General features: G+C 49.4%; 1 protein-coding gene across 3 annotated transcripts in view; it reads left to right on the top strand.

Annotated features, from left to right (window-relative positions):
* Window positions 1–23,231, top strand: part of LOC140429847 (muscle, skeletal receptor tyrosine protein kinase-like) — a 267,141-nt gene that overhangs the window by 169,259 nt on the left and 74,651 nt on the right. For 2 of the 3 annotated variants that reach the window (XM_072517333.1, XM_072517331.1), the window contains 3 exons: window positions 5,406–5,565; window positions 13,382–13,562; window positions 14,923–15,120. In XM_072517333.1, the coding sequence (XP_072373434.1) occupies window positions 5,406–5,565; window positions 13,382–13,562; window positions 14,923–15,120 (539 nt within the window). The remainder of the gene's footprint in view (window positions 1–5,405; window positions 5,566–13,381; window positions 13,563–14,922; window positions 15,121–23,231) is intronic. The other variant, XM_072517334.1, reaches the window with a different exon arrangement.

Genomic DNA, 23,231 nt, shown 5'->3' with positions numbered 1-23,231 from the left:
AGCTACCATCCACCAGGGGACCAATTTCAAAACAAGGGGGGAAACACTTTGGATGGTTCTGAGGAGATGATTTTGTTTAACTCAGTGGGTTCTGAATCTTTGGAATTCTCTACCTCAGACGGCTATGGAAGCTCAGTAATTGCTTATGTCTAAAGTGGAGGTTTCCAGGTTTCCAAATACCAATGACGAAAGGGGATAGTGTGGGGGAAAAAGGGCATTGAAGCGGATAGTCAGCCATGATCATGTTGGATGGTGGATCAGGCTCGATGGGCTGAATGGCCTCCTCCTGTTCCCATGTCCCTTTGCTTCTGGGGCACTGCTGCTAGACAATGAAACCAGGCTGCCCGATGGTCATGGGGAGGAATTGAAATTTAGCTCTCCAGTAGCAGTCCCGATGGCTTTATTTGTGTGTAATGTTCTGATGACAGCGGGAGGATAATATATAGACCATTAGTTACATTCTTACTCTCAGGAGAGGAAGAAAATGTCCGGCCATTGTTGATAGTTATGTGGGATGTCTGGCGAAGAATAATCTCCTCACTCACAGACGGATCGGAATTTGAAATGTTAATCTGAAGCCTGATTACCTCGGGATGGTCCTGACGAACGTGCACAACCATTTCGCCATGTGGGCTGTCAGCCTCCGTGCTTAAAGGGCGGCACGGTGGCACAGTGGGTAGCACTGTCGCTTCACAGCTCCAGAGTCCCGGGTTCGATTCCCGGCTTGGGTCACTGTCTGTGCGGAGTCTGCACGTCCTCCCCGTGTCTGCGTGGGTTTCCTCCGGGCGCTCCGGTTTCCTCCCACAAGTCCCGAAAGATGTGTTGTTAGGTGAATTGAACATTCTGAATTCTCCCTCCGTGTACCCGAACAGGCGCCGGTGTGTGGCGACTAGGGGATTTTCACAGTAACTTCATTGCAGTGTTAATGTGTGCCTACTTGTGACAATAAAAATTATTATTTATTTAAAGTGGGAAGCAACAAAACTGTCCACAGCCTGAGTGATAACATGAAGCTCTATCTGCAGCGTAACGAGAGCACAGAGTAAACATGGTCTCCAGTACAAACAGATCATTTGATTATATCCAACACTGTTCCACTCATTCCCGTTATCTTGCTCAAGTCTGATTGAAGGTTTTCAATACCCTTCCTCGTTCACACTTCAAACTTCACTTAGACTCCACGAGGAGCAGCGATAGTCAAAGAAAGGAAGACTTACATTTTTATAGCACCTTTCCGTACCTCAGGACATCCCCAAAGTGCTTTACAGCCAAGGAGGTGTGATCACTGCTGTGATGTAAGAAACCAATTGGTGCATAGTAAGCTCCCACAAACAGCAAGGTGAAAATGACCAGATCATCTTGTTTTTTAGTCTTCCACGGGATGTGAGGTGTCGCTGACAGGGCCAACATCTGTTGCCCAGCCCCAATAGTCCTTGAACTGTGTGGCTTCCTCGGCCATTTCAGAAGGTAGTTAAGAGTCAATTCGATCTGGAGTCACATGTAGGACATTAGTGAAGCGGACAGGTTTTTTAAAAATTTGATGATAAGTTTTGTGCCACCATCACTCAGACAAGATTTATAATTTCGGATTTATTCATTGAATTCAAATTCCACCAGCATTTAGAAGCTACACATGTGGGAGAAAAGAAATAAAAGAAGGATTTTTGAGAGAGTGACGTTAAGAGAGGGGTAATCATAGAATTTACAGTGCAGAAGGAGGCCATTCGGCCCATCGAGTCTGCACAAGCCCTTGGAAAGAGCACCCCATTTAAGCCCCACACCTCCACCCTATCCCCGTAACCCCACCTTAACCTTTTTTTCTTGGACACTGAGGGCAATTTAGCATGGCCAATCGACCTAACCGGCACATCTTTGGACTGTGGGAGGAAACCGGAGCACCCGGAGGAAACCCACCCAGACACGGGGAGAACGTGCAGACTCCGCACAGACAGTGACCCAAGCCGGGAATCGAACCTGGGACCCTGGTGTTGTGAAGCAACCGTGCTAACCACTGTGCTACCATGCTGTAATGATGCACATGTGGTGCACAAACCTTACATAGACCATTTGGGTCGAAAGTCCTTTATTGCTGGAGACGTCATGCAGTTTTTTTTGCTGATTTGTCCAATATTCAAGTGCATTGAAGCCACAGTTCCCTCAGCAGTGGCCCTCCAAGGAGTTGAAAAGAACAATGGCAAATTCAGAAACACGATTGTTTTTGCATTACAAAACTCCATGCTTGGTCCCACAAGATGCAATTGACAGACAATAGGACTTTAAACTAAAGACTGGGGGGGGAAGGGAAAGTCAGGGAACCAAGAGGTGAGGTCATCAGTGGGAAGCGTAGCTGCTTAGGAATACAAAAAAGCACGAAAAGACAAAACTCAGGAGAGGTTACGATAGTCCCCATCCCACAAAATATGGCACAGTGTATGGAAAGGCTCAGTAAACCAAGGTCCACCACACTAAGAAAACAAAAAGGGACGGTCAATAGAGAATTAAAGGTGCTATATTTAAATGCGCGCAGTGTACGGAACAAGGTAGCTGAGCTTGTGGCCCAGATTGTGACTGGCAGGTATGATGTGGTAGGCATCACAGAGACATGGTTGCAGGGGGTTCAGGACTGGCATTTAAACATCCAGGGATTCACAACCTATCGAAAAGACAGAGAGGTGGGCAGAGGGGGCGGGGTTGCCTTGTAAATTAGGAATGAAATTAAATCAATAGCACTAAACGACATAGGGTCAGATGATGTGGAGTCTGTGTGGGTAGAGTTGAGGAACCACAAAGGCAAAAAAACCATAATGTGAGTTATGTACAGGCCTCCTAACAGTGGTCAGGACCGGGGGCACAAAATGCACCACGAAATAGAAAGGGCATGTCAGAAAGGCAAGGTCACAGTGATCATGGGGGACTTCAATATGCAGGTGGACTGGGTAAATAATGCTGCCAGTGGACCCAAGGAAAGGGAATTCATTGAATGTTTACAGAAGGGCTTTTTGGAACAGCTTGTGATGGAGCCCACGAGGGAACAGGCCATTCTGAACTTAGTGTTATGTAATGAGCCAGACTTGATTAAAGATCTTAAAGTAAGGGAGCACTTACGAGGCAGTGATCATAATATGGTAGAATTCAATCGCCAATTTGAAAGAAAGATGGTAGGATCAGATGTAAAGGTGTTACAGTTAAATAAAGGTAACTACAGGGGCATGAGGGAGGAACTGACGAAAATCGACTGGGAGCAGAGCCTAGTGGGAAAGACAGTAGAACAGCAATGGCAGGAGTTTCTGGGAGTAATTGAGGACACAGTACAGAGGTTCATCCCAAAGAAAAGAAAGGTTAACAGAGGGGGGGATTAGGCAGCCATGGCTGACAAAGGAAGTTAGGGAATGCATCAAAGCAAAAGAGAAAGCCTATAATGTGGCAAAGAGGAGTGGGAAGTCAGAAGATTGGGAAGGCTACAAAAACAAACAGAGGATAACAAAGAGAGAAATAAGGAAAGAGAGGATCAAATATGAAGGTAGGCTAGCCAGTAACATTAGGAATGATAGTAAAAGTTTATTTAAATACATTAAAAACAAACGGGAGGCAAAAGTTGACATTGGGCCGCTCCAAAATGACGCTGGTAATCTAGTGATGGGAGACAAGGAAATAGCTGAGGAACTAAATAAGTACTTTGCGTCAGTCTTCACAGTAGAAGACATGAGTAATATCCCAACAATTCCGGAGAGTCAGGGGGCAGAGTTGAATATGGTAGCCATCACAAAGGAGAAAGTGCGAGAGAAACTAAGAGGTCTAAAAATTGATAAATCTCCGGGCCCAGATGAGCTACATCCTAGAGTTCTAAAGGAGATAGCTGAAGAAATAGTGGAGGCGTTAGTTATGATCTTTCAAAAGTCACTGGAGTCAGGGAAAGTCCCAGAGGATTGGAAAATCGCTGTTGTAACCCCCCCTGTTCAAGACGGGAACAAGGAAAAAGATGGAAAATTATAGGCCAATTAGCCTAACCTCGGTTGTTGGCAAGATTCTAGAATCCATTGTTAAGGATGAGATTTCTAAATTCTTGGAAGTGCAGGGTCGGATTAGGACAAGTCAGCATGGATTTAGTAAGGGGAGGTCATGCCTGACAAACCTGTTAGAGTTCTTTGAAGAGATAACAAATAGGTTAGACCAAGGAGAGCCAATGGATATTATCTATCTTGACTTCCAAAAGGCCTTTGATAAGGTGCCTCACGGGAGACTGCTGAGTAAAATAAGGGCCCATGGTATTCGAGGCAAGGTACTAACATGGATTGACGATTGGCTGTCAGGCAGAAGGCAGAGAGTTGGGATAAAAGGTTCTTTTTCGGAATGGCAACCGGTGACGAGTGGTGTCCCGCAGGGTTCAGTGTTGGGGCCACAGCTGTTCTCTTTACATATTAACGATCTAGATGACGGGACCGGGGGCATTCTGGCTAAGTTTGCCGATGATACAAAGATAGGTGGAGGGGCAGGTAGTATGGAGGAGGTGGGGAGGCTGCAGAAAGATTTAGGCAGTTTAGGAGAGTGGTCCAAGAAATGGCTGATGAAATTCAACGTGGGCAAGTGCGAGGTCTTGCACTTTGGAAAAAAGAATAGAGGCATGGACTATTTTCTAAACGGTGACAAAATTCATAATGCTGAAGTGCAAAGGGACTTGGGAGTCCTAGTCCAGGATTCTCTAAAGGTAAACTTGCAGGTTGAGTCCGTAATTAAGAAAGCAAATGCAATGTTGTCATTCATCTCAAGAGGCTTGGAATATAAAAGCAGGGATGTACTTCTGAAGCTTTATAAAGCATTAGTTAGGCCCCATTTAGAATACTGTGAGCAATTTTGGGCCCCACACCTCAGGAAGGACATACTGGCACTGGAGCGGGTCCAGCGGAGATTCACACGGATGATCCCAGGAATGGTAGGCCTAACATACGATGAATGTCTGAGGATCCTGGGATTATATTCATTGGAGTTTAGGAGGTTGAGGGGAGATCTAATAGAAACTTACAAGATAATGAATGGCTTAGATAGGGTGGATGTAGGGAAGTTGTTTCCATTAGCAGGGGAGACTAGGACCCGGGGGCACAGCCTTAGAATAAAAGGGAGTCACTTTAGAACAGAGATGAGGAGAAATTTCTTCAGCCAGAGAGTGGTGGGTCTGAAGAATTCATTGCCACAGAGGGCGGTGGAGGCCGGGACGTTGGGTGTCTTTAAGACAGAAGTTGATAAATTCTTGATTTCTCGAAGAATTAAGGGCTATGGAGAGAGAGCGGGTAAATGGAGTTGAAATCAGCCATGATTGAATGGTGGAGTGGACTCGATGGGCCGAATGGCCTTACTTCCACTCCTATGTCTTATGGTCTTATGGTAATACTATTCTTTCCTTCTCAAAGGCTCCCCATTTCCACAGGCGTATGCCAGAGTTATTCCCAGAACTGACCAACTCGGAAAACTACTGCCGTAACCCAGGAGGAGAGAGCCAGCGCCCCTGGTGTTACACCACGGATCGAGACATCAGATGGGAATTCTGCAATGTGCCTTTATGTACCAATGGTATGTATCGTGACGTACATCGGAGCTCTGCGGGAACCATGATCGTAGTTGGCAACACATGTCAATGTCAACCAAGGATTTGGGCTAATGTCCCAACAAGCCTTTCTTCGCACTCAAGAAAACAAGTTTGTACATTTGTTAGAAATGAATAACCTTCATGAACATTAGCAATGCATTTTCTGCAATGCAGTGATCTGGGTAGATCACCGCTGAGTCGAAAGGTTGTGAGTTCAAGTCGCACTATGTCTGAGCACAAAATCCTGGCTGATGCTCCCTGCAATACTGTGGGAGTGCTGCACATTTGGAGGTGCCATTTTAATAATAATAATCTTTATTAGTGTGACAAATCGGCTTCCATTAACACTGTTGCTGAAATGTTCATCTGAAGCCTGATTACCTCGGGATGGTCCTGATGAACGTGCACAACCATTTCGCCATGTGGACTGTCAGCCTCCATGCTTAAAGGGCGGCACAGCGGGTAGCACTGTCGCTTCACAGCTCCAGGGTCCCGGGTTCGATTCCCGGCTTGGGTCACTGCCTGTGCGGAGTCTGCACGTTCTCCCCCGTGTCTGCGTGGGTTTCCTCCGGGTGCTCCGGTTTCCTCCCACAAGTCCCGAAAGACGTGCTTGTGAGGTGAATTGGACATTCTGAATTCTCCTTCTGTGGACCCGAACAGGCGCCAGAATGTGGCGACTATGGGCTTTTCACAGTAACTTCATTGCAGTGTTAATGTAAGCCTACTTGTGACAAGAAAGATTATTTACTTGATTACTTTAACCCCAATATTACGGTCCCAACGCAAAATGCACAAACCTGCCCGTAGTGTCACTTACAAACAAGATGTAGAAGCAAAACTATATTATTTACACAGGGCCATTATAATGTAAACTGAGTACCTCAGGATTCTTGTTGATAGCTCCGGAAATTTCTGAGGTGGTGTAGCTGAATTCAACCAGGTTAAACTGAGCAAGCCCCATGAAATGCCTGTGTCCCACCAGCAGATAGAAACTCAGGTAATTTCACAAAAATAGGTTGAAACAATCTGCAGTAATCACGTCTATGCGTCGTCCGACATGTTGTACCAAGTGAAATGGGTTGGCGTCAGACAGCTCACTGGAGAAGTGCAAATGCATTTGTTTCAACCTGAGGAAGATGCAAAGGACAGGCCAATCAACCAAACTGCTGACTAATTCTGACCGGTTGGCCCCAGAGCCATAAGGGCTTCAGAAACCGCCCAGCTTCTTCACACAAACAGCAGGGTGACACGGTAGCACAGTGGTTAGCACAGCTGCCTCACAGCTCCAGGGTCCCGGGTTCAATTCCGCACTCGGATGACTGTGCGGAGTCTGCATGTTCTCCCCGTGTGTGCGTGGGTTTCCTCCGGGTGCTCCGGTTTCCTCCCACAGTCCAAAGATGTGCAGGTTAGGTGGATTGGCCATGATAAATTGACCCTTAGTGACCAAAAGGTTAGATGGTGTTATAGGGTTACGGGGCTAGGGTGGAGGCGTGGGCTTAAGTGGGGTGCTCTTTCCAAGGGCAGGTGCAGACTCGATGGGCCGAATGGCCTCCTTCTGCACTGTAAATTCTATGATTCCAAGTCAGCAAATCTCTTCCCCCAACGAGTGGGATTCTCCGTTGCCCGGCGCTGATATTGTAATCGGCGATCGGGCGGAGAATCCACTCCGATGCCCAAATCAGGCTGGCGGTGGTTTGACACCCGTTTGCGAGCCCCAGCCCCTCCGAAATGGCATCATAGTGCCACGCACCTCATTCCGTTGCAACGGCATTGGCGCATCATCGTCAGGCCCTCCCGCAATGCCCCGCCCCCGATGGGCCGAGTTCCCGACCCCGCGGTTGACGTGTGGTCTGAGTGGTCGGGAACCCGACGTGCCGGCTGAGGACTGCGTCCAGCGCCGCCACACTCTGCCGGGATCCGTGATGCTGGCCCGGGGGTGGGGGGGTCTTCTGCGAGGTCTGGGAGAACTGGTGGGGGGAGGGGGTGGCTAGTGGGTGGCCTGTGGGGTCACATGCGTGGCCAGGAACCCGGCACTCTCCGGCCGTTTTTGCGCGGGAGCCGGGAGTTTCACCCCACGCGGCTACTAGCCCCTCCCTGGTAGCGGAATCGGTGAGGGTTCGCCGCCGATTCTGGCCTCGTAAAATGACCACGAGTTCTCCATTTCAGCCGGCACTTAGCTGCTGGAACGGAGAATCCAGCCCAATGTGTCTGGGGGTCAACCGGAACATTTCCAAACTGAGGTTGATAGATTTAGGTTAGGGAGGAGCATGATGGGTCAGGGAACCTAGATTTAGGTTAGAGAGGAGCATGATGGGTCAGGGAACCTAGATTTAGGTTAGAGAGGAGCATGATGGGTCAGGGAACCTAGATTTAGGTTAGAGAGGAGCATGATGGGTCAGGGAACCTAGATTTAGGTTAGGGAGGAGCATGATGGGTCAGGGAACCTAGATTTAGGTTAGGGAGGAGCATGATGGGTCAGGGAACCTAGATTTAGGTTAGAGAGGAGCATGATGGGTCAGGGGACCTAGAGTTAGGTTAGAGAGGAGCATGATGGGTCAGGGGACCTAGATTTAGGTTAGAGAGGAGCATGATGGGTCAGGGGACCATGGCACGTAGATGGAACTAAGAGATAAATCAGCCATAATCTAACCGAAATGCAGGACAGGCTCAAGGACTGAACTCCTGTTCTTATGTTCCCATCAGCGGTTTGGCGCAATATTAGTTCATTACATAGCAGAAGACCATTAATAACAGACACACTGGATACCAATGGTTATATCATTAAAGCATTAACTGTTTCACATTTCTTCCCATTCTTTCTTGAAGGCATTGACTTGTGCTAGGTTCCAGGGACACTGGGTCCCCCTGTGGTAGCAATAATGCAAGGCTCCACAATATATATGTAGAGCACAAAGACTCGCGAGAGACGAATAGAGATGAAGTCGATGAGGCTTTATTAAGCGTGACTTGTTCCCCGCAGTTCAGCAACAGACTGGCCTGCGGGGGAGAACTCCTGGTTCTTATACTCCGCCTTCAGGGCGGAGCTAGAGATCAACAGCCAACCAGGACCCGGGATCTGTCAGCCAATGACATCACGGCTTCACAGTCCCACATGACCCCTAATGCATACTACCACATTCACCCCTTGTTAAAAATGAACCCGGCGGGGTGGTGCTTCGCATGGTGGTAGGGGTTTACACGGCTGGTCCTGGGAGGAAAAAAACTTTTGCATGTCATCACAGTGCCCTACACTGGGCTATGTACAGGGTTTTTTGTTTTGAACTATTTACAGTACTCGTAAGAGGGAAAAAGGGAAAAAAATTCTCGTTAAAGTCTACAACATTTTAGTGTTACACCGATGCCACAAGTCGGTCGGGCGGTCTGGTCGTCCTTGTCGATCGCCTCAGCCCCGGTGGTGGTGGTGCTTGTTCCAGTGTTGTCGTCTCCGGGAGCTTTACGGTTTCTGCTTCAGCTTCACTTCTGGTCGGACCTGGGAGGAGGACCTATCCCCCCGGGAAGGGGGCTGTCGTGGGGTGCGCCGGTGGCAGGGAGGGGGTGATTGGTGTCGAGGGGGTGTGCGTGTTGCCGGCGGGCGCCAGATCTCGCAGGGAGACCGTGTCCTGTCGGCCGTCGGGGTACTCCACGTAGGCGTACTGCGGGTTCGCGTGGAGGAGGTGAACCCTCTCGACCAACCGGTCCGACTTGTGCGCCCGCACACGTTTCCGGAGCAAGATGGGTCCTGGGGCCGCCAGCCAGGTCGGCAGTGACGTTCCAGAGGAGGACTTCCTGGGGAAGACAAGGAGGCGCTCATGAGGCGTTTGGTTAGTGGTGGTACACAGTAGCGACCGGATGGAGTGGAGGGCGTCCGGGAGGACCTCCTGTCACCGTGAAACTGGGAGATCCCTGGACCGTAGGGCCAGTAGGACGGTCTTCCAGACCGTGCCGTTCTCCCTCTCTACTTGCCCGTTCCCCCGGGGGTTGTAGCTGGTCATCCTGCTCGAGGCTATACCCTTGCTGAGCAGGAACTGGCGCAGCTCGTCACTCATGAAGGAGGACCCCCTGTCGCTATGGACGTATGCGGGGCACCCGAACAGTGTGAATATGGTGTTAAGGGCTTTAATGACTGTGGCCGCTGTCATGTCAGGGCAGGGGATGGCGAAGGGGAAACGGGAGTACTCGTCCACCACGTTCAGGAAGTATGTGTTGCGGTCGGTGGAGGGGAGGGGCCCTTTGAAATCCAGACTGAGGCGTTCAAAGGGACGGGAGGCCTTGATCAGGTGCGCACTATCCGGCCTGAAAAAATGCGGTTTGCACTCTGCGCAGATGTGGCAGTTCCTTGTGACTGTACGGACCTCCTCCACGGAGTAGGGGAGGTTGCGGGACTTTATAAAATGGTAGAACCGAGTGACCCCCGGGTGGCAGAGGTCCTCGTGGAGGGTTTGGAGACGGTTAATTTGTGCGTTGGCACATGTGCCGCGGGATAGGGCATCAGACGGCTCGTTCAGCTTTCCGGGATGGTACAAGATCTCATAGTTGAAGGTGGAGAGCTCGATCCTCCACCTTAAGATCTTGTCATTTTAAATTTTGCCCCGCTGTGCATTATCGAACATGAAAGCTACTGACCGTTGGTCAGTGAGGAGAGTGAATCTCCTGCCGGCCAGGTAATGCCTCCAATGTCGCACAGCTTCCACTATGGCTTGGGCTTCCTTTTCCACTGAGGAGTGGCGGATTTCTGAGGCGTGGAGGGTTCGGGAGAAAAAGGCCACGGGTCTGCCCGCTTGGTTAAGGGTGGCCGCTAGAGCTACATCGGAGGCGTCGCTCTCGACCTGGAAGGGGAGGGACTCGTCGATGGCGCGCATCGTGGCCTTTGCGATATCCGCTTTGATGCAGCTGAAGGCCTGGCAAGCCTCTGTCGACAGAGGGAAGGTCGTGGTCTGTATTAGGGGGCGGGCCTTGTCTGCGTACTGGGGGATCCACTGGGCATAATATGAAAAGAACCCCAGGCAGCGTTTTAGGGGTTTTGAGCAGTGAGGGAGGGGAAATTCCATGAGGGGGCGCATACGTTCGGGGTCGGGGCCTATTATCCCATTGCGCACTACATATCCCAAGATGGCTAGCCGGTTTGTGCTAAAAACGCACTTGTCCTCGTTGTATGTGAGATTCAAGGCTTTAGCGGTCTGGAGGAATTTTTGGAGGTTGGCATCGTGGTCCTGCTGATCGTGGCCGCAGATGGTTACGTTGTTGAGATACGGGAACGTGGCCTGCAACCCGTGTTGATCAACCATTCGGTCCATCTCTCGTTGGAAGACCGAGACCCCGTTTGTGACGCCAAATGGGACCCTTAGGAAGTGGTATAATCGCCCGTCTGCCTCGAAGGCTGTGTACTTGCGGTCACTTGGGCGGATGGGGAGCTGATGGTAGGCGGACTTGAGGTCCACGGCGGAGAAGACCTTATATTGGGCAATCCAATTGACCATGTCGGATATGCGGGGGAGAGGGTACGCATCTAGCTGTGTGTACCTGCTGATGGTCTGGCTATAGTCTATGACCATCCTTTTCTTCTCCCCTGTCTTTACTACTACCACCTCTGCTCTCCAGGGAATATTGCTGGCCTGGATTATGCCTTCCTTTAGTAGCCGCTGGACTTCGGACCGAATGAAGGTCCGGTCCTGGGCGCTGTACCGTCTGCTCCTAGTGGCGACGGGTTTGCAATCCGGGGTGAGGTTTGCAAACAAGGATGGGGGCTCAACCTTGAGGGTTGCGAGGCCGCAGATAGTGAGTGGGGGTATTGGGCCGCCGAATTGGAAGGTTAGGCTCTGCAGATTGCACTGGAAGTCTAATCCCAGTAATGTGGGCGCGCAGAGTTGGGGAAGGACGTAGAGCCTGTAGTTTTTAAACTCCCTCCCTTGCACCGTTAGGGTCACTATGCAGAAGCCTTTGATCTGTACGGAGTGGGATCCTGCAGCTAGGGAAATCTTTTGCGCACTGGGACGGATGGTCAACAAACAGCGTCTTACCGTGTCGGGGTGGATGAAGCTTTCTGTGCTCCCGGAGTCGACCAGGCATGGTGTCTCGTGCCCGTTGATCAGCACCGTTGTTGTCGTCGTCTGGAGCGTCCGGGGCCGTGCTTGGTCCAGCGTCATTGAGGCCAGACGTGGTCGTAGTGCTTCAGCATCTTCCTCGAACCCCGTGGAGCCGTCGATGCTGGGGTCCATTGTTGCCGTCCAAGATGGCGGCGGGGATGAACAAAATAGCCACCCCCATGCTTCGCACATGGCTGGGGGGTCACAAGATGGCGGCAGGGGTGGACAAAATGGCCACCCCCATGCGTCGCACAGGGCTGGGGGGTCCCAAGATGGCGGCGCCCCTCCTCCCCTCGTGGTGGCCGGGACCCAAAATGGCGGCGCCTGCGGGTCGCACATGGGGCGCTGGGGGGGGGTTGGGGAGCGTTTGAAACGCGCAGGACTCCTTCTTCTCCGGGGACAGCGGCGACCTCCCGGGACCGGCACACAGCTGCGAAATGGCCCTTTTTCCCGCAGCTCTTGCAAATCGCTGCACGGACCGGGCAGCGCTGCCGGGGGTGTTTCGCCTGGCCGCAGAAATAGCAGCGGGCTCCCCCGGGACGACTTGGCGGCTGAACCGCGCAAGCCTGTGGGGTGGGGGGGGGGGGTTTATCGCGACGGGGGTCCACGGAGCCCAAGGGGCTGCCGCGCGGTCGGGGCCGTACGCGCGGGCGTTTCGCGCGCCACATCTAGTGAGGCTGCAAGGGCCCGTGCCTCTGAGAGTCCTAGCGACTCTTTTTCTAAAAGTCTTTGGCGGATTTGGGAAGAGTTCATACCAGCCACGAACGCATCGCGAATTAACATGTCCGCGTGTTCAATCGCGTTTACCGGCGGGCAGCTGCAGGCCCGTCCCAAAATTAGCAGCGCGGCGTAGAATTCGTCTAGCGATTCTCCGGGACTTTGCCGTCTCGTTGCGAGTTGGTAGCGTGCGTAGATCTGGTTCACTGGGCGAACATAGATGCTCTTTAGTGCTGCGAACGCCGTCTGGAAATCCTCTGCGTCTTCTATGAGAGGGAAAATTTCCGGGCTTACCCTCGAGTGCAGGACCTGTAGTTTCTGGTCTTCTGTGACCCGGCCGGGGGCCGTTCGGAGGTAGGCCTCGAAACAAGTCTGCCAGTGTTTAAAAATTGCTGCTGAGTTCACTGCGTGGGGGCTGATCCTCAGGCATTCCGGGATGATCCTGAGCTCCATAGTCCTTTAAGCACGCTTAATAAATTGTAGCGCACAAAGACTCACGAGAGACGAATAGAGAGGAAGTCGATGAGGCTTTATTAAGCGTGACTTGTTCCCCGCAGTTCAGCAACAGACTGGCCTGCGGGGGAGAACTCCTGGTTCTTATACTCCGACTTCAGGGCGAAGCTAGAGATCAACAGCCAACCAGGACCCGGGATTTGTCAGCCAATGACATCACGGCTTCACAGTCCCACATGACCCCTAATGCATACTACCACAATATATTCACTGCTCAAAGCTCCATTGTGTCCTGGACCTCATTAGTTGGCGTGTCCTGGATAGCAATCAGGAGTAGGGCCTTCCTGGTTTGTACAGTGCAGGGCCACATTAAACCGTCAGGACAGCTACCATTGCTGACTAATCAATGGGTGCACGTTTCTTTTATTGGTGCCAGTGGTCAAGTATCCACACAGTCCGTTTTGCTTCATCGCGAGTGCTTGAACGTGAACATTGTTGAAAATCAGATCGTGTTTAGCTCCTTCTCCATTGTCTGCCTCTCTTCCAGCCACCTCGACACCGGGCGTGGGGCAGAAAGCAGGAACGGTAGACCCGTCCACCCTCACCTCTGCCACCTATTCGATGACCATCATCATTTCCATAATCTCGAGCATTGCGGCTTCCGTGTTCTTGATCATCATCGTCCTTGCGTGTCACCGTCGTCAGAAGGAATGGCAGGCGAGGAAAAGGTGAAGGACATCTCCTGATTCCGTTTCCTCCTGGCTGCGATGGGAATCCACACTTGAATAGTTTTGTAATCCACAGTTAAGAAAGCCACACAAAACCTTTATACGTCCCTCGCCAGAGCTCATCTCAGGTGTTCTGTACACTGCGGGTTATGAAGTGGAGGGGATTTACCAGGATGGTAGCAGGGATGAAGGGATTAAATGATGCAGATAGATACTGGACAAATGAGCTTGTTCTCCGCAGAGCAGGGGAGGCTGAGCAGTGATTTAAATTGAGCTGCTCCAAATAACGAGAGGTTCCGACCGAGTAGATTATCATCATAGAATTTACAGTGCAGAAGGAGGCCATTCGGCCCATCGAGTAGTGAGAAACTGTCCACTGGCAGGAGGGTCAGTAACCAGAGAGACACAGATTGATTAGGTGGGGTTACAGGGATAGGGTGGAGGCATGGGGCTAAGTAGGGTGCTCTTTCCAAGGGCCGGTGTAGACTCGATGGGCCAAATGGCTTCCTTCTTCACTGTAGAGATTCCATGATTCAATAGCAAAAAGAAAAGCCAGAGGGAAGATGATAAGAATTACTTTTCTATGCAGTGAGTTGTTATCATCTGCGTAATTGTGACAGGGTCATTGTGATATCCCTCATGAGGTATCACTCACTGATGTCCCTGCGGGGCTCGTGGAGTACGGGTTCCCGTGGTAACAGGCGGAGGCCCACCTTAGCTGAGACTCGTTATCGAGCATTTTAAACGCCGTCCCAGACGGCGGACTGGGAGTTCCTGTTAGTCCCTGGGCTGGGACATTAGTGTGTCATGGGTGCAGCTTTACTTCTGAGTTAAAATAAATTTATGGTCCGTGGGGCAAAGTTTAGAGGAGATGTGCGAGGCAGGTTTTTTACGCAGAGGGTGGTGAGTGCCTGGAACGCGTTGCCAGGGGAGGTTGTGGAAGCAGGTATATTAACGGCGTTCAAAGGGTACCTCGAGAAACTCATGGATAGGGTGGGTATAGAGGGATACGGCACTCGGAAGCGCTGAATTTTGGCCAAGGGTGGTATCATGACCGGAACAGGCTTGAAGGGCCGAAGGGCCTGTTCCTGTGCTGTATTGTTCTTTAACCTTTATGTTCATGTCTCCTGGATTACTACAGGCATGCTGCCTGCAAGGGTGGTGGAAGAAGATTCAGTAGCAACTTTCAAAGGGGCTTTGGATAAATACTTGCAAAGGAGACATTTCTGGCTCTATGGGGAAAGAGCTTTGACCCGGTGTGGGGGTGGAGGAGAGTTTGGGGGGATTTCAATCAAGCTCAGGCTGGGGGAATTGCCCTCGGCCGTCTCCTCCTTTTTTCACTTGCGTTTGTTTCCTCCAGTTACAGAGAGACTGAAACCCCGACCCTGACAGCTCTTCCTTCTGAGTTGCTGTTGGACAGACTTCACCCCAACCCAATGTATCAACGTCTGCCCCTTCTCCTCAACCCTAAACTGCTCAGCCTCGAATATCCGAGAAATAACATCGAGTACGTGCGGGATATTGGCGAGGGGGCCTTCGGAAGAGTGTTTCAGGCAAGGTGAGCAAAATCTCAATCCTCAGTGGTGGGGGGATTTGATGACTGTCTGGAACGTGCGGGTCGTGGCTACGTTGCCAGCGCTGTCGCCCTCAAGTCACAAGATTCCAGCTTTAAATTGCACTCTGGGGTGTTATGGGCCAGGGTTTAGAGAACCCCAAAGTGTATCATGGAGTTCACCTGACCCACAACTTTTAATAGATTGTGGTGTGGGGAGCACATGGTCCACTCTACAGGTGTGGTACAGCAGAAATGGAAAAGTATTTTTTAAAGCAAAACAATGTTTATTCTATGAACTCAAGTTAACCTTTTTAAAACATACAGTGAACATCTCAGCAACCATTAATTCAAATACAACCCCCAAAGAATACAACACTAAGTAATCCTTTCAGCTTTCCTTTTAACATCCATAAGGGACTTTTCACAGTAACTTCATTTGAAGCCTACTTGTGACAATAAGCGATTTTCATTTCATTTCATTTCAGAAGACTTAAAACACCTTTTACCAGAAGCACATCAGGTTAAAGTCACTACAGTTATTAGTTTTAAATCACCAAAGGATCGATTTACAGTCTTTAGATTACAGAGAGAGATTCATACACTTCTGGCTGTGACTGCAGCTATCCAGCTCTGAAAACAAAACTAAAATACACCCTGCAGCAAACCGCCTAAAACGAAAGTAAAAAGCTGACATATAGCCCAGCTCCACCCACTCTCTGACATCACTGCAGTAATATGAGCAGCCAAAGATTTTGTAAAGCGACATTCTCATGCCAGGGGCTTGTGTACAAAAATCAAAGCTGATTCTCTCAGTGCAGCGCCGAGGGAAGGCTGCACTGCTGGAGGTGCTATCTTTCGGTTGAGAATTTTAAATAGGACCCGTTTGAAGCTCGGGCGGACGTAAACATTCCAACGCACTATTCTAAAGAAGAACAGGAGATCTCTTCCCAGTGTTCTGGACAAATATTTATCCCTCAATGAAATCACAAAGAACGGATTATCGGTCATGATGGTATTACTGTCTGTGGGAGCTTGCTGAGTGCAAATTGATGCCGTGTCTCCCACTGCACAACAGTGCCTACATTTCAAAAGTATCTCATTGGCTGCAAAACATCTCGAGACATCTGATGGTTATGAAAAATCCGCATGCCTTCGTCTTTTTTAAAATCCTAATGTCAACAGAAAGGACTTTCATTTCTAATAATAATAATAATAATTGCTTATTGTCACAAGTAGGCTTCAATGAAGTTACTGTGAAAAGCCCCTAGTCGCCACATTCCGGTGCCTGTTCGGGGAGGCCGGCACGGGAATTGAACCCGCGCTGCTGGCCTTGTTCTGCATTGCAAGCCAGCTATATAGCCGACTGTGCTAAACCAGCCCCTTTCAAAGAACAAACAAAGAACAAAGAAATGTACAGCACAGGAACAGGCCCTTCGGCCCTCCAAGCCCGTGCCGACCATACTGCCCGACTAAACTACAATCTTCTACACTTCCTGGGTCCGTATCCTTCTATTCCCATCCTATTCATATATTTGTCAAGATGCCCCTTAAATGTCCCTATCGTCCCTGCCTCCACTACCTCCTCCGGTAGTGAGTTCCAGGCACCCACTACCCTCTGCGTAAAAAACTTGCCTCGTACATCTACTCTAAACTTTGCCCCTCTCACCTTAAACCTATGCCCCCTAGTAATTGACCCCTCTACCCTGGGGAAAAGCCTCTGACAATCCACTCTGTCTATGCCCCTCATAATTTTGTATACCTCTATCAGGTCGCCCCTCAACCTCCTTCGTTCCAGTGAGAACAAACCGAGTTTATTCAATCGCTCCTCATAGCTTATGCCCTCCATACCAGGCAACATTCTGGTAAATCTCTTCTGCACCCTCTCTAAAGCCTCCACATCCTTCTGGTAGTGTGGCGACCAGAATTGAACACTATACTCCAAGTGTGGCCTAACTAAGGTTCTATACAGCTGCAACATGACTTGCCAATTCTTATACTCAATGCCCCGGCCAATGAAGGCAAGCATGCCGTATGCCTTCTTGACTACCTTCTCCACCTGTGTAGCCCCTTTCAGTGATCTGTGGACCTGTACTCCTAGATCTCTTTGACTTTCAATACTCTTGAGGGTTCTACCATTCACTGTATATTCCCTACCTGCATTAGCCCTTCCAAAATGCATTACCTCACATTTGTCCAGGTTAAACTCCATCTGCCATCTCTCCGCCCAAGTCTCCAGACAATCTAAATCCTGCTGTATCCTCAGACAGTCCTCATCGCTATCCGCAATTCCACCAACCTTTGTGTCGTCTGCAAACTTACTAATCAGACCAGTTACATTTTCCTCCAAATCATTTATATATACCACAAAGAGCAAAGGTCCCAGCACTGATCCCTGTGGAACACCACTGGTCACAGCCCTCCAATTAGAAAAGCATCCCTCCATTGCTACCCTCTGCCTTCTATGGCCTAGCCAGTTCTGTATCCACCTTGCCAGTTCACCCCTGATCCCGTGTGACTTCACCTTTTGTACTAGTCTACCATGAGGGACCTTGTCAAAGGCCTTACTGAAGTCCATATAGACAACATCTACTGCCCTACCTGCATCAATCATCTTAGTGACCTCCTCGAAAAACTCTATCAAGTTAGTGAGACACGACCTCCCCTTCACAAAACCGTGCTGCCTCTCACTAATATGTCCATTTGCTTCCAAATGGGAGTAGATCCTGTCTCGAAGAATTCTCTCCAGTAATTTCCCTACCACTGAAGTAAGGCTCACCGGCCTGTAGTTCCCGGGATTATCCCTGCCACCCTTCTTAAACAGAGGAACAACATTGGCTATTCTCCAGTCCTCCGGGACATCCCCTGAAGACAGCGAGGATCCAAAGATTTCTGTCAAGGCCTCAGCAATTTCCTCTCCAGCCTCCTTCAGTATTCTGGGGTAGATCCCATCCGGCCCTGGGGACTTATCTACCTTAATATTTTTTAAGACACCCAACACCTCGTCTTTTTGGATCACAATGTGACCCAGGCTATCTACACCCCCTTCTCCAGACTCAACATCTACCAATTCCTTCTCTTTGGTGAATACTGATGCAAAGTATTCATTTAGTACCTCGCCCATTTCCTCTGGCTCCACACATAGATTCCCTTGCCTATCCTTCAGTGGGCCAACCCTTTCCCTGGCTACCCTCTTGCTTTTTATGTAAGTGTAAAAAGCCTTGGGATTTTCCTTAACCCTATTTGCCAATGACTTTTCATGACCCCTTCTAGCCCTCCTGACTCCTTGCTTAAGTTCCTTCCTACTTTCCTTATATGCCACACAGGCTTCGTCTGTTCCCAGCCTTTTGAGGCTTCAAATGAAGTTACTGTGAAAAGCCCCTAGTCGCCACATTCCGGCGCCAGAACCGCAGGAGATCTCAAGGCACTTTAACAGGCAACGAGATACTTTTTGAAGTGTAGTCGCTGTGGGAATGCAGGAAGCACGGCAGTCAGTGAGCCCACAGCAAGATCCTACAACCAGCAACCGACCAGCCAACCGGTTTTTTTTTTTGCCACGTTGATTGAGGGTTAAGGGGCATCCTGCTCTTTTTCACAACATTGTCCACGGGATCTCTTGAACCTGCCCTGAGATGGGACCACAGGTTAACGACCCACCTGAAAGGCGGCGCAGCGCTCCCTCTGTACGGCAGCTCGTGGCACGGCGGAGATTTTGTGCTCAGGTCCCCGGCGTGGGATTTGAACTCAGAACCCGCCGGATCAAATGTGAGAGCTCTGGCTGTCGTGTTATTCACCCTGGGGTAACACGGACTGCAACTGGATGCAGTTGTACTGGAAAGTGGACTCCAAGCTGTGATGTTGGTTCAATACGCTTTATTGAACTTATTAAGCAGTGCACACAGTTCGCTGTGGGTTTGACACTCTACTAACCTAAGCGTGCTTACTATCACTAACTAGACCAGACTAGCTCTGAGCCACGTGTAGAAGGTGCTAACTGATATATACACCCTGACTGTCACTACAATTGTCACCAGTGGAAAGAGGCAGAGTGTTGATGCCTCGTGTGTTTTATAGTGGGAAACCCCCCTCTAGTGTTCTGTCTGGTGATTGGTTGTGTTCTGTCCTGTGTGTTGATTGGCTGTACTGGGTGTCTGTCACTGCCTGTCTGTATCTCATTATGTGCATGAGTGCATATCATGACACTGGCCACCGAATCCACCGCCCAGAAACGGAGGGGGGTTAAACAAATGCGGTTAAAATTGCCACTTGTTCGTCTCCTATTTAATGGAGACTCGCTGCAATTAACTACTATCAGATATCTGTGAATGAAACCAGCTTGAATGTCGGCAGCAAGATATTTCAACCGGATGTCTGCTGCGCCCAATCAGTAAAAGTCAAATGTACTTAGGCAACGAGCCATCTGCCCAGAGGCTGGTTACCAGTGACGTTACTGAGCTCATCCAGCCAATTTGCATTACAAATCAAGACAGCCTGACCTCTGCGGAGTAGATAGTTATACAGGGAAGGAATGTGCTCTGGCTGTCATGTCCTGCTTTCAGTAACAGTGTCAATGCAGGACCTGCCTGTGTTAGGGTTAGGGTTAGGGTTAGGGTTCGGGTTAGTGATAGGGTTGGTGATATATCGTCATTTACAGCCCTTGATGCATTTAATCCAGTACGATACCTACCGGAACATTTTGAGTGCCAGGAACAGGCCATTCAGCCCGTCCATTCTAGGCCAGTGTTTATTCTCCACACAAGCTTCCTTTTCATTTATGCATTCACAGGAGGTGGGTACCATTGGCCAGGCCAGTATTTATTGTCATCCCTGATTACGGGCGAGAGAACGGTGAGCCTCCTTCCTGACCCGCTGCTGTCCATGTGGTGTAGGTATACTCAATGTGCTGCTAGGGAGGGAGTTCCAGGATTTTGGTCCCAGCGATAGTGAAGGAGCGGCCGAAGTATTTCCAAGTCAGGATGGTGAGTGGCTTGGAGGGGAATTTGCAAGTGGTGGTGTTCCCATGCATCTCCTGTCCTTGTGCGTCTAAGTGGTAGAGGCTGTGTGTTTGGAAGGTGCTGTCGAAGAAGCCGGACAGGTGTCGCTGCAGTGCATCTTGTAGATCGGTGTTATTCCAACTTTTCTGCCCAGGACACATTTTTACCAACCGGCCTTCGCGACTCACGCCTGACAACCTTTGCGACCCGCCGGCATTTTTAAAAGCCGGATGCTGCGGCCGTTGTGCCTGAATTCCCGTGATCGGGAACGCCACGAAGGATGGCTCCAGGAGCTTCCCGACAGTCGCCGCGACATGCCCTCGGGCCGCGACCCCCACTTTGAAAATGCCTGCTGTAGATGGTACACACGGCTGCCACTGTGCGTTGGTGGTGGAGGGTGTGAGGGATGGGATGCCAGTCAAGGGGCTGCTTTGTCCTGGACGGTGTCGAGCTTCTTGAGTGTTGTTGGAGCTGCACTCATCCAGGCAAGTGGAGAGTATTCCATTACACTCCTAACTTGTGCCTTGTGGATGGTGGACAGGCTTTGGGGGGTCAGAAGGTGAGTCACTCACTGCAGGATTCCCAGTTTCTGACCTGCCCTTGTGGCCACAGTATTTATGTGGCTAGTCCAGTTCAGTTCCTGGTCAATGCTTTCAGATATTGCTGGTGGTAATGGTGGTGAGGTGCCCTCTTGTTGGGCTGGTCACACTATTGTCACTTGTCACTCGTCACTCCACAACCAAATCTGAATGTTGAACAGGTCTGTAATGATGTGGAAAGCACAAGTGTAGTAAAGGGTTAACAACAGAAACTATGTGTAACCCAACAATAGATGGCGTTACTAAGTTATTGTATATAAGGCAGCATCTCTAGGAACTCTGGCAGAAGGTGGGAGCAGAGTGAGATTTCATTGTAGAGATATAGCACGAGGTGAAGTTATAGTGTAGTTTAATAGTTCGAGAGAATATTGATTACTGCACTACAGATTCTGTATTATTAGTTTATTATCTGTTACTTAGTAAAGTGTACGAACCTAATCAAGTTAAGTAGTGGAAATATAACATGATACCAGGAATGTAAAATAAATTAGTTTTGATTTAAACATCTTAGTTTATATTCTTTGTCAACACTACATATCTGGCTATCTTGGAGAACAAGACAATTTTGCAACTGAACAATGTGCAATAATCACCCTATATCACCACTTGGAACCTCATGAATAAGGGGAGGTCATTGTTCAAGCACCTGAAGCGACTTGGACTTTGCATTTATGTGTCTCCTTGGAAAGCAACTTGTTTTGTCGCTGTTATTTGACAGGTTGGATTTGTCCTGCTTTGTGTGGACAGGACTTACCAGGACAATTCTCCACATCGAAGGGTATGTGCCGGTGATGTAGCTGCACTGGAATAGCTTGGCTCGGGACGCAGTTAATTCTGGAGCACAAACCTTCAGTACTATAACCGGGGTGATTTGGGGAACCATTGGTTAAAGATTGACTTCTGTGCTGCTGGTGGGCTAGGACTGACCCAGCGATGATGATGGTGGTGTCTGGAACAATGGCTGCAAGGTCATTTTTGCACAGCTGCCCAGGGTCAACTGGGCAAGGTGTGCCTATGTCATACCCAAATTGGATGCCTACATAAATGCCAGGTGGCCTGTCCAATTTATTTTTATTATACTTTGTATCACAAACCTTTGACACAACTGACAGAATTGTCTGTCTCTTTCAGACTCATGTGTCTGGAGTCACATATGAGCCACACCAGGCAGGTTTCCCTTTTTAAAAGGGCATTTATTATTGTACCAAATGGGTTTTTGCAGCAATCGGTTACTTAGTTGATCACCATTACCAAAGCTCATTTCTTATTCCACATTAAATTAATTAACTGAATTCAAATTCAGCGGCAGCCATGGTGGGATTTGAACTCATGTCCACAGAGCATTCATCCTGGGCTCTGGATTACGAGTCGAGTAACAGTGCCCCCTTGCCTCCGTTCCCAGTTCCTCACACTGACCTTAAGCTCACCTTATCGACATAACCAAATGCATCATGGTGTGATCGGTCACAGAGTGCTGCATCTTACTGTTTTATGGCATATCCTGTTTATCTTCCACATTTTTTTGCATGAACATTCTGGTATTGCCTTCCTGTGTAAATAAGATAAACCTTTACATATAAATCAGCAAATCTCCACAAGCCTCATTGTCTCGGGCCACTGCCAGTTTCTGTGATCTCTTGTGCAATTGAGCTTTGAGTGTAGATCTGGAATAAAAGTGAGATGGGACATTTGACATTTGGAAGAAGCTCGGGAACTGCCTCCATATCGAAGACCTTCGCAAATCAGTTGTTACTTAGTATTTGCAGCACAGAAATAAGCTTGGGGCCATAGTCGCGTTTCTGCTCCACACGACCCACCCCCCCACTCTGTGTACTTCGCTTTAGCCGATTAACATATCCTTCATACAAGCTTGAAGCAGGAGTCGGCCATTCAGCCCATCTTCCATTTGATACGATCATGGCTGATCTGATGGTGGCCTCAACTCCACTTTCCTACTCCCCCCCCCCAAAACCCTTTGACTCCCTTCTCAGTCAAAGATCTATCCAAACCAACCTTAAAAATATTCAATGCCTCCATTGTTTTCGGGTCCTATCTCGCTCCCAATTAAATGCTATTTGTCTCAATCACCCTATTTGATAGCGAGTTCGGGAGTTCCACCATTTGTTTTTTCATTAAAATTTTTTTTTTTTTTTTTAGAGTATCCAATTCATCGATTGTTGCAAAAATCTACCTGGTTCACTAATGTCCTTTAGGGTAGGAAATCTGCCGTCCCTACCCGGTCTGGCCAACATGTGGCTCAGTTCACGGGCAATTAGGGATGGCCAGCAAATGCCGTCTTTGTCCACATCCCATGAACGAATAAAGCCAAAAAAAAAACAAGGAGCACGGTCTTGATGTCAAGGTTGACCTGCCAAGATTATCCTGCCCTTTAAATGGCTCAAGAAACTTTGTCCCCCCCCCCAATCCATGAACAACCTGTGTTGATGTTCAGCTTGTGAAGCCTTCACTGATGGGCAACCCACTGAGATTCAGTGGTGCAGAACAAGCTGGGCGCTTGGTTGAA

The sequence above is a fragment of the Scyliorhinus torazame genome, chromosome 9 (assembly GCF_047496885.1).
Source record: "Scyliorhinus torazame isolate Kashiwa2021f chromosome 9, sScyTor2.1, whole genome shotgun sequence".
NCBI lineage: Eukaryota > Metazoa > Chordata > Chondrichthyes > Carcharhiniformes > Scyliorhinidae > Scyliorhinus > Scyliorhinus torazame.
This window is presented reverse-complemented; position numbering and strand designations above follow the sequence as displayed.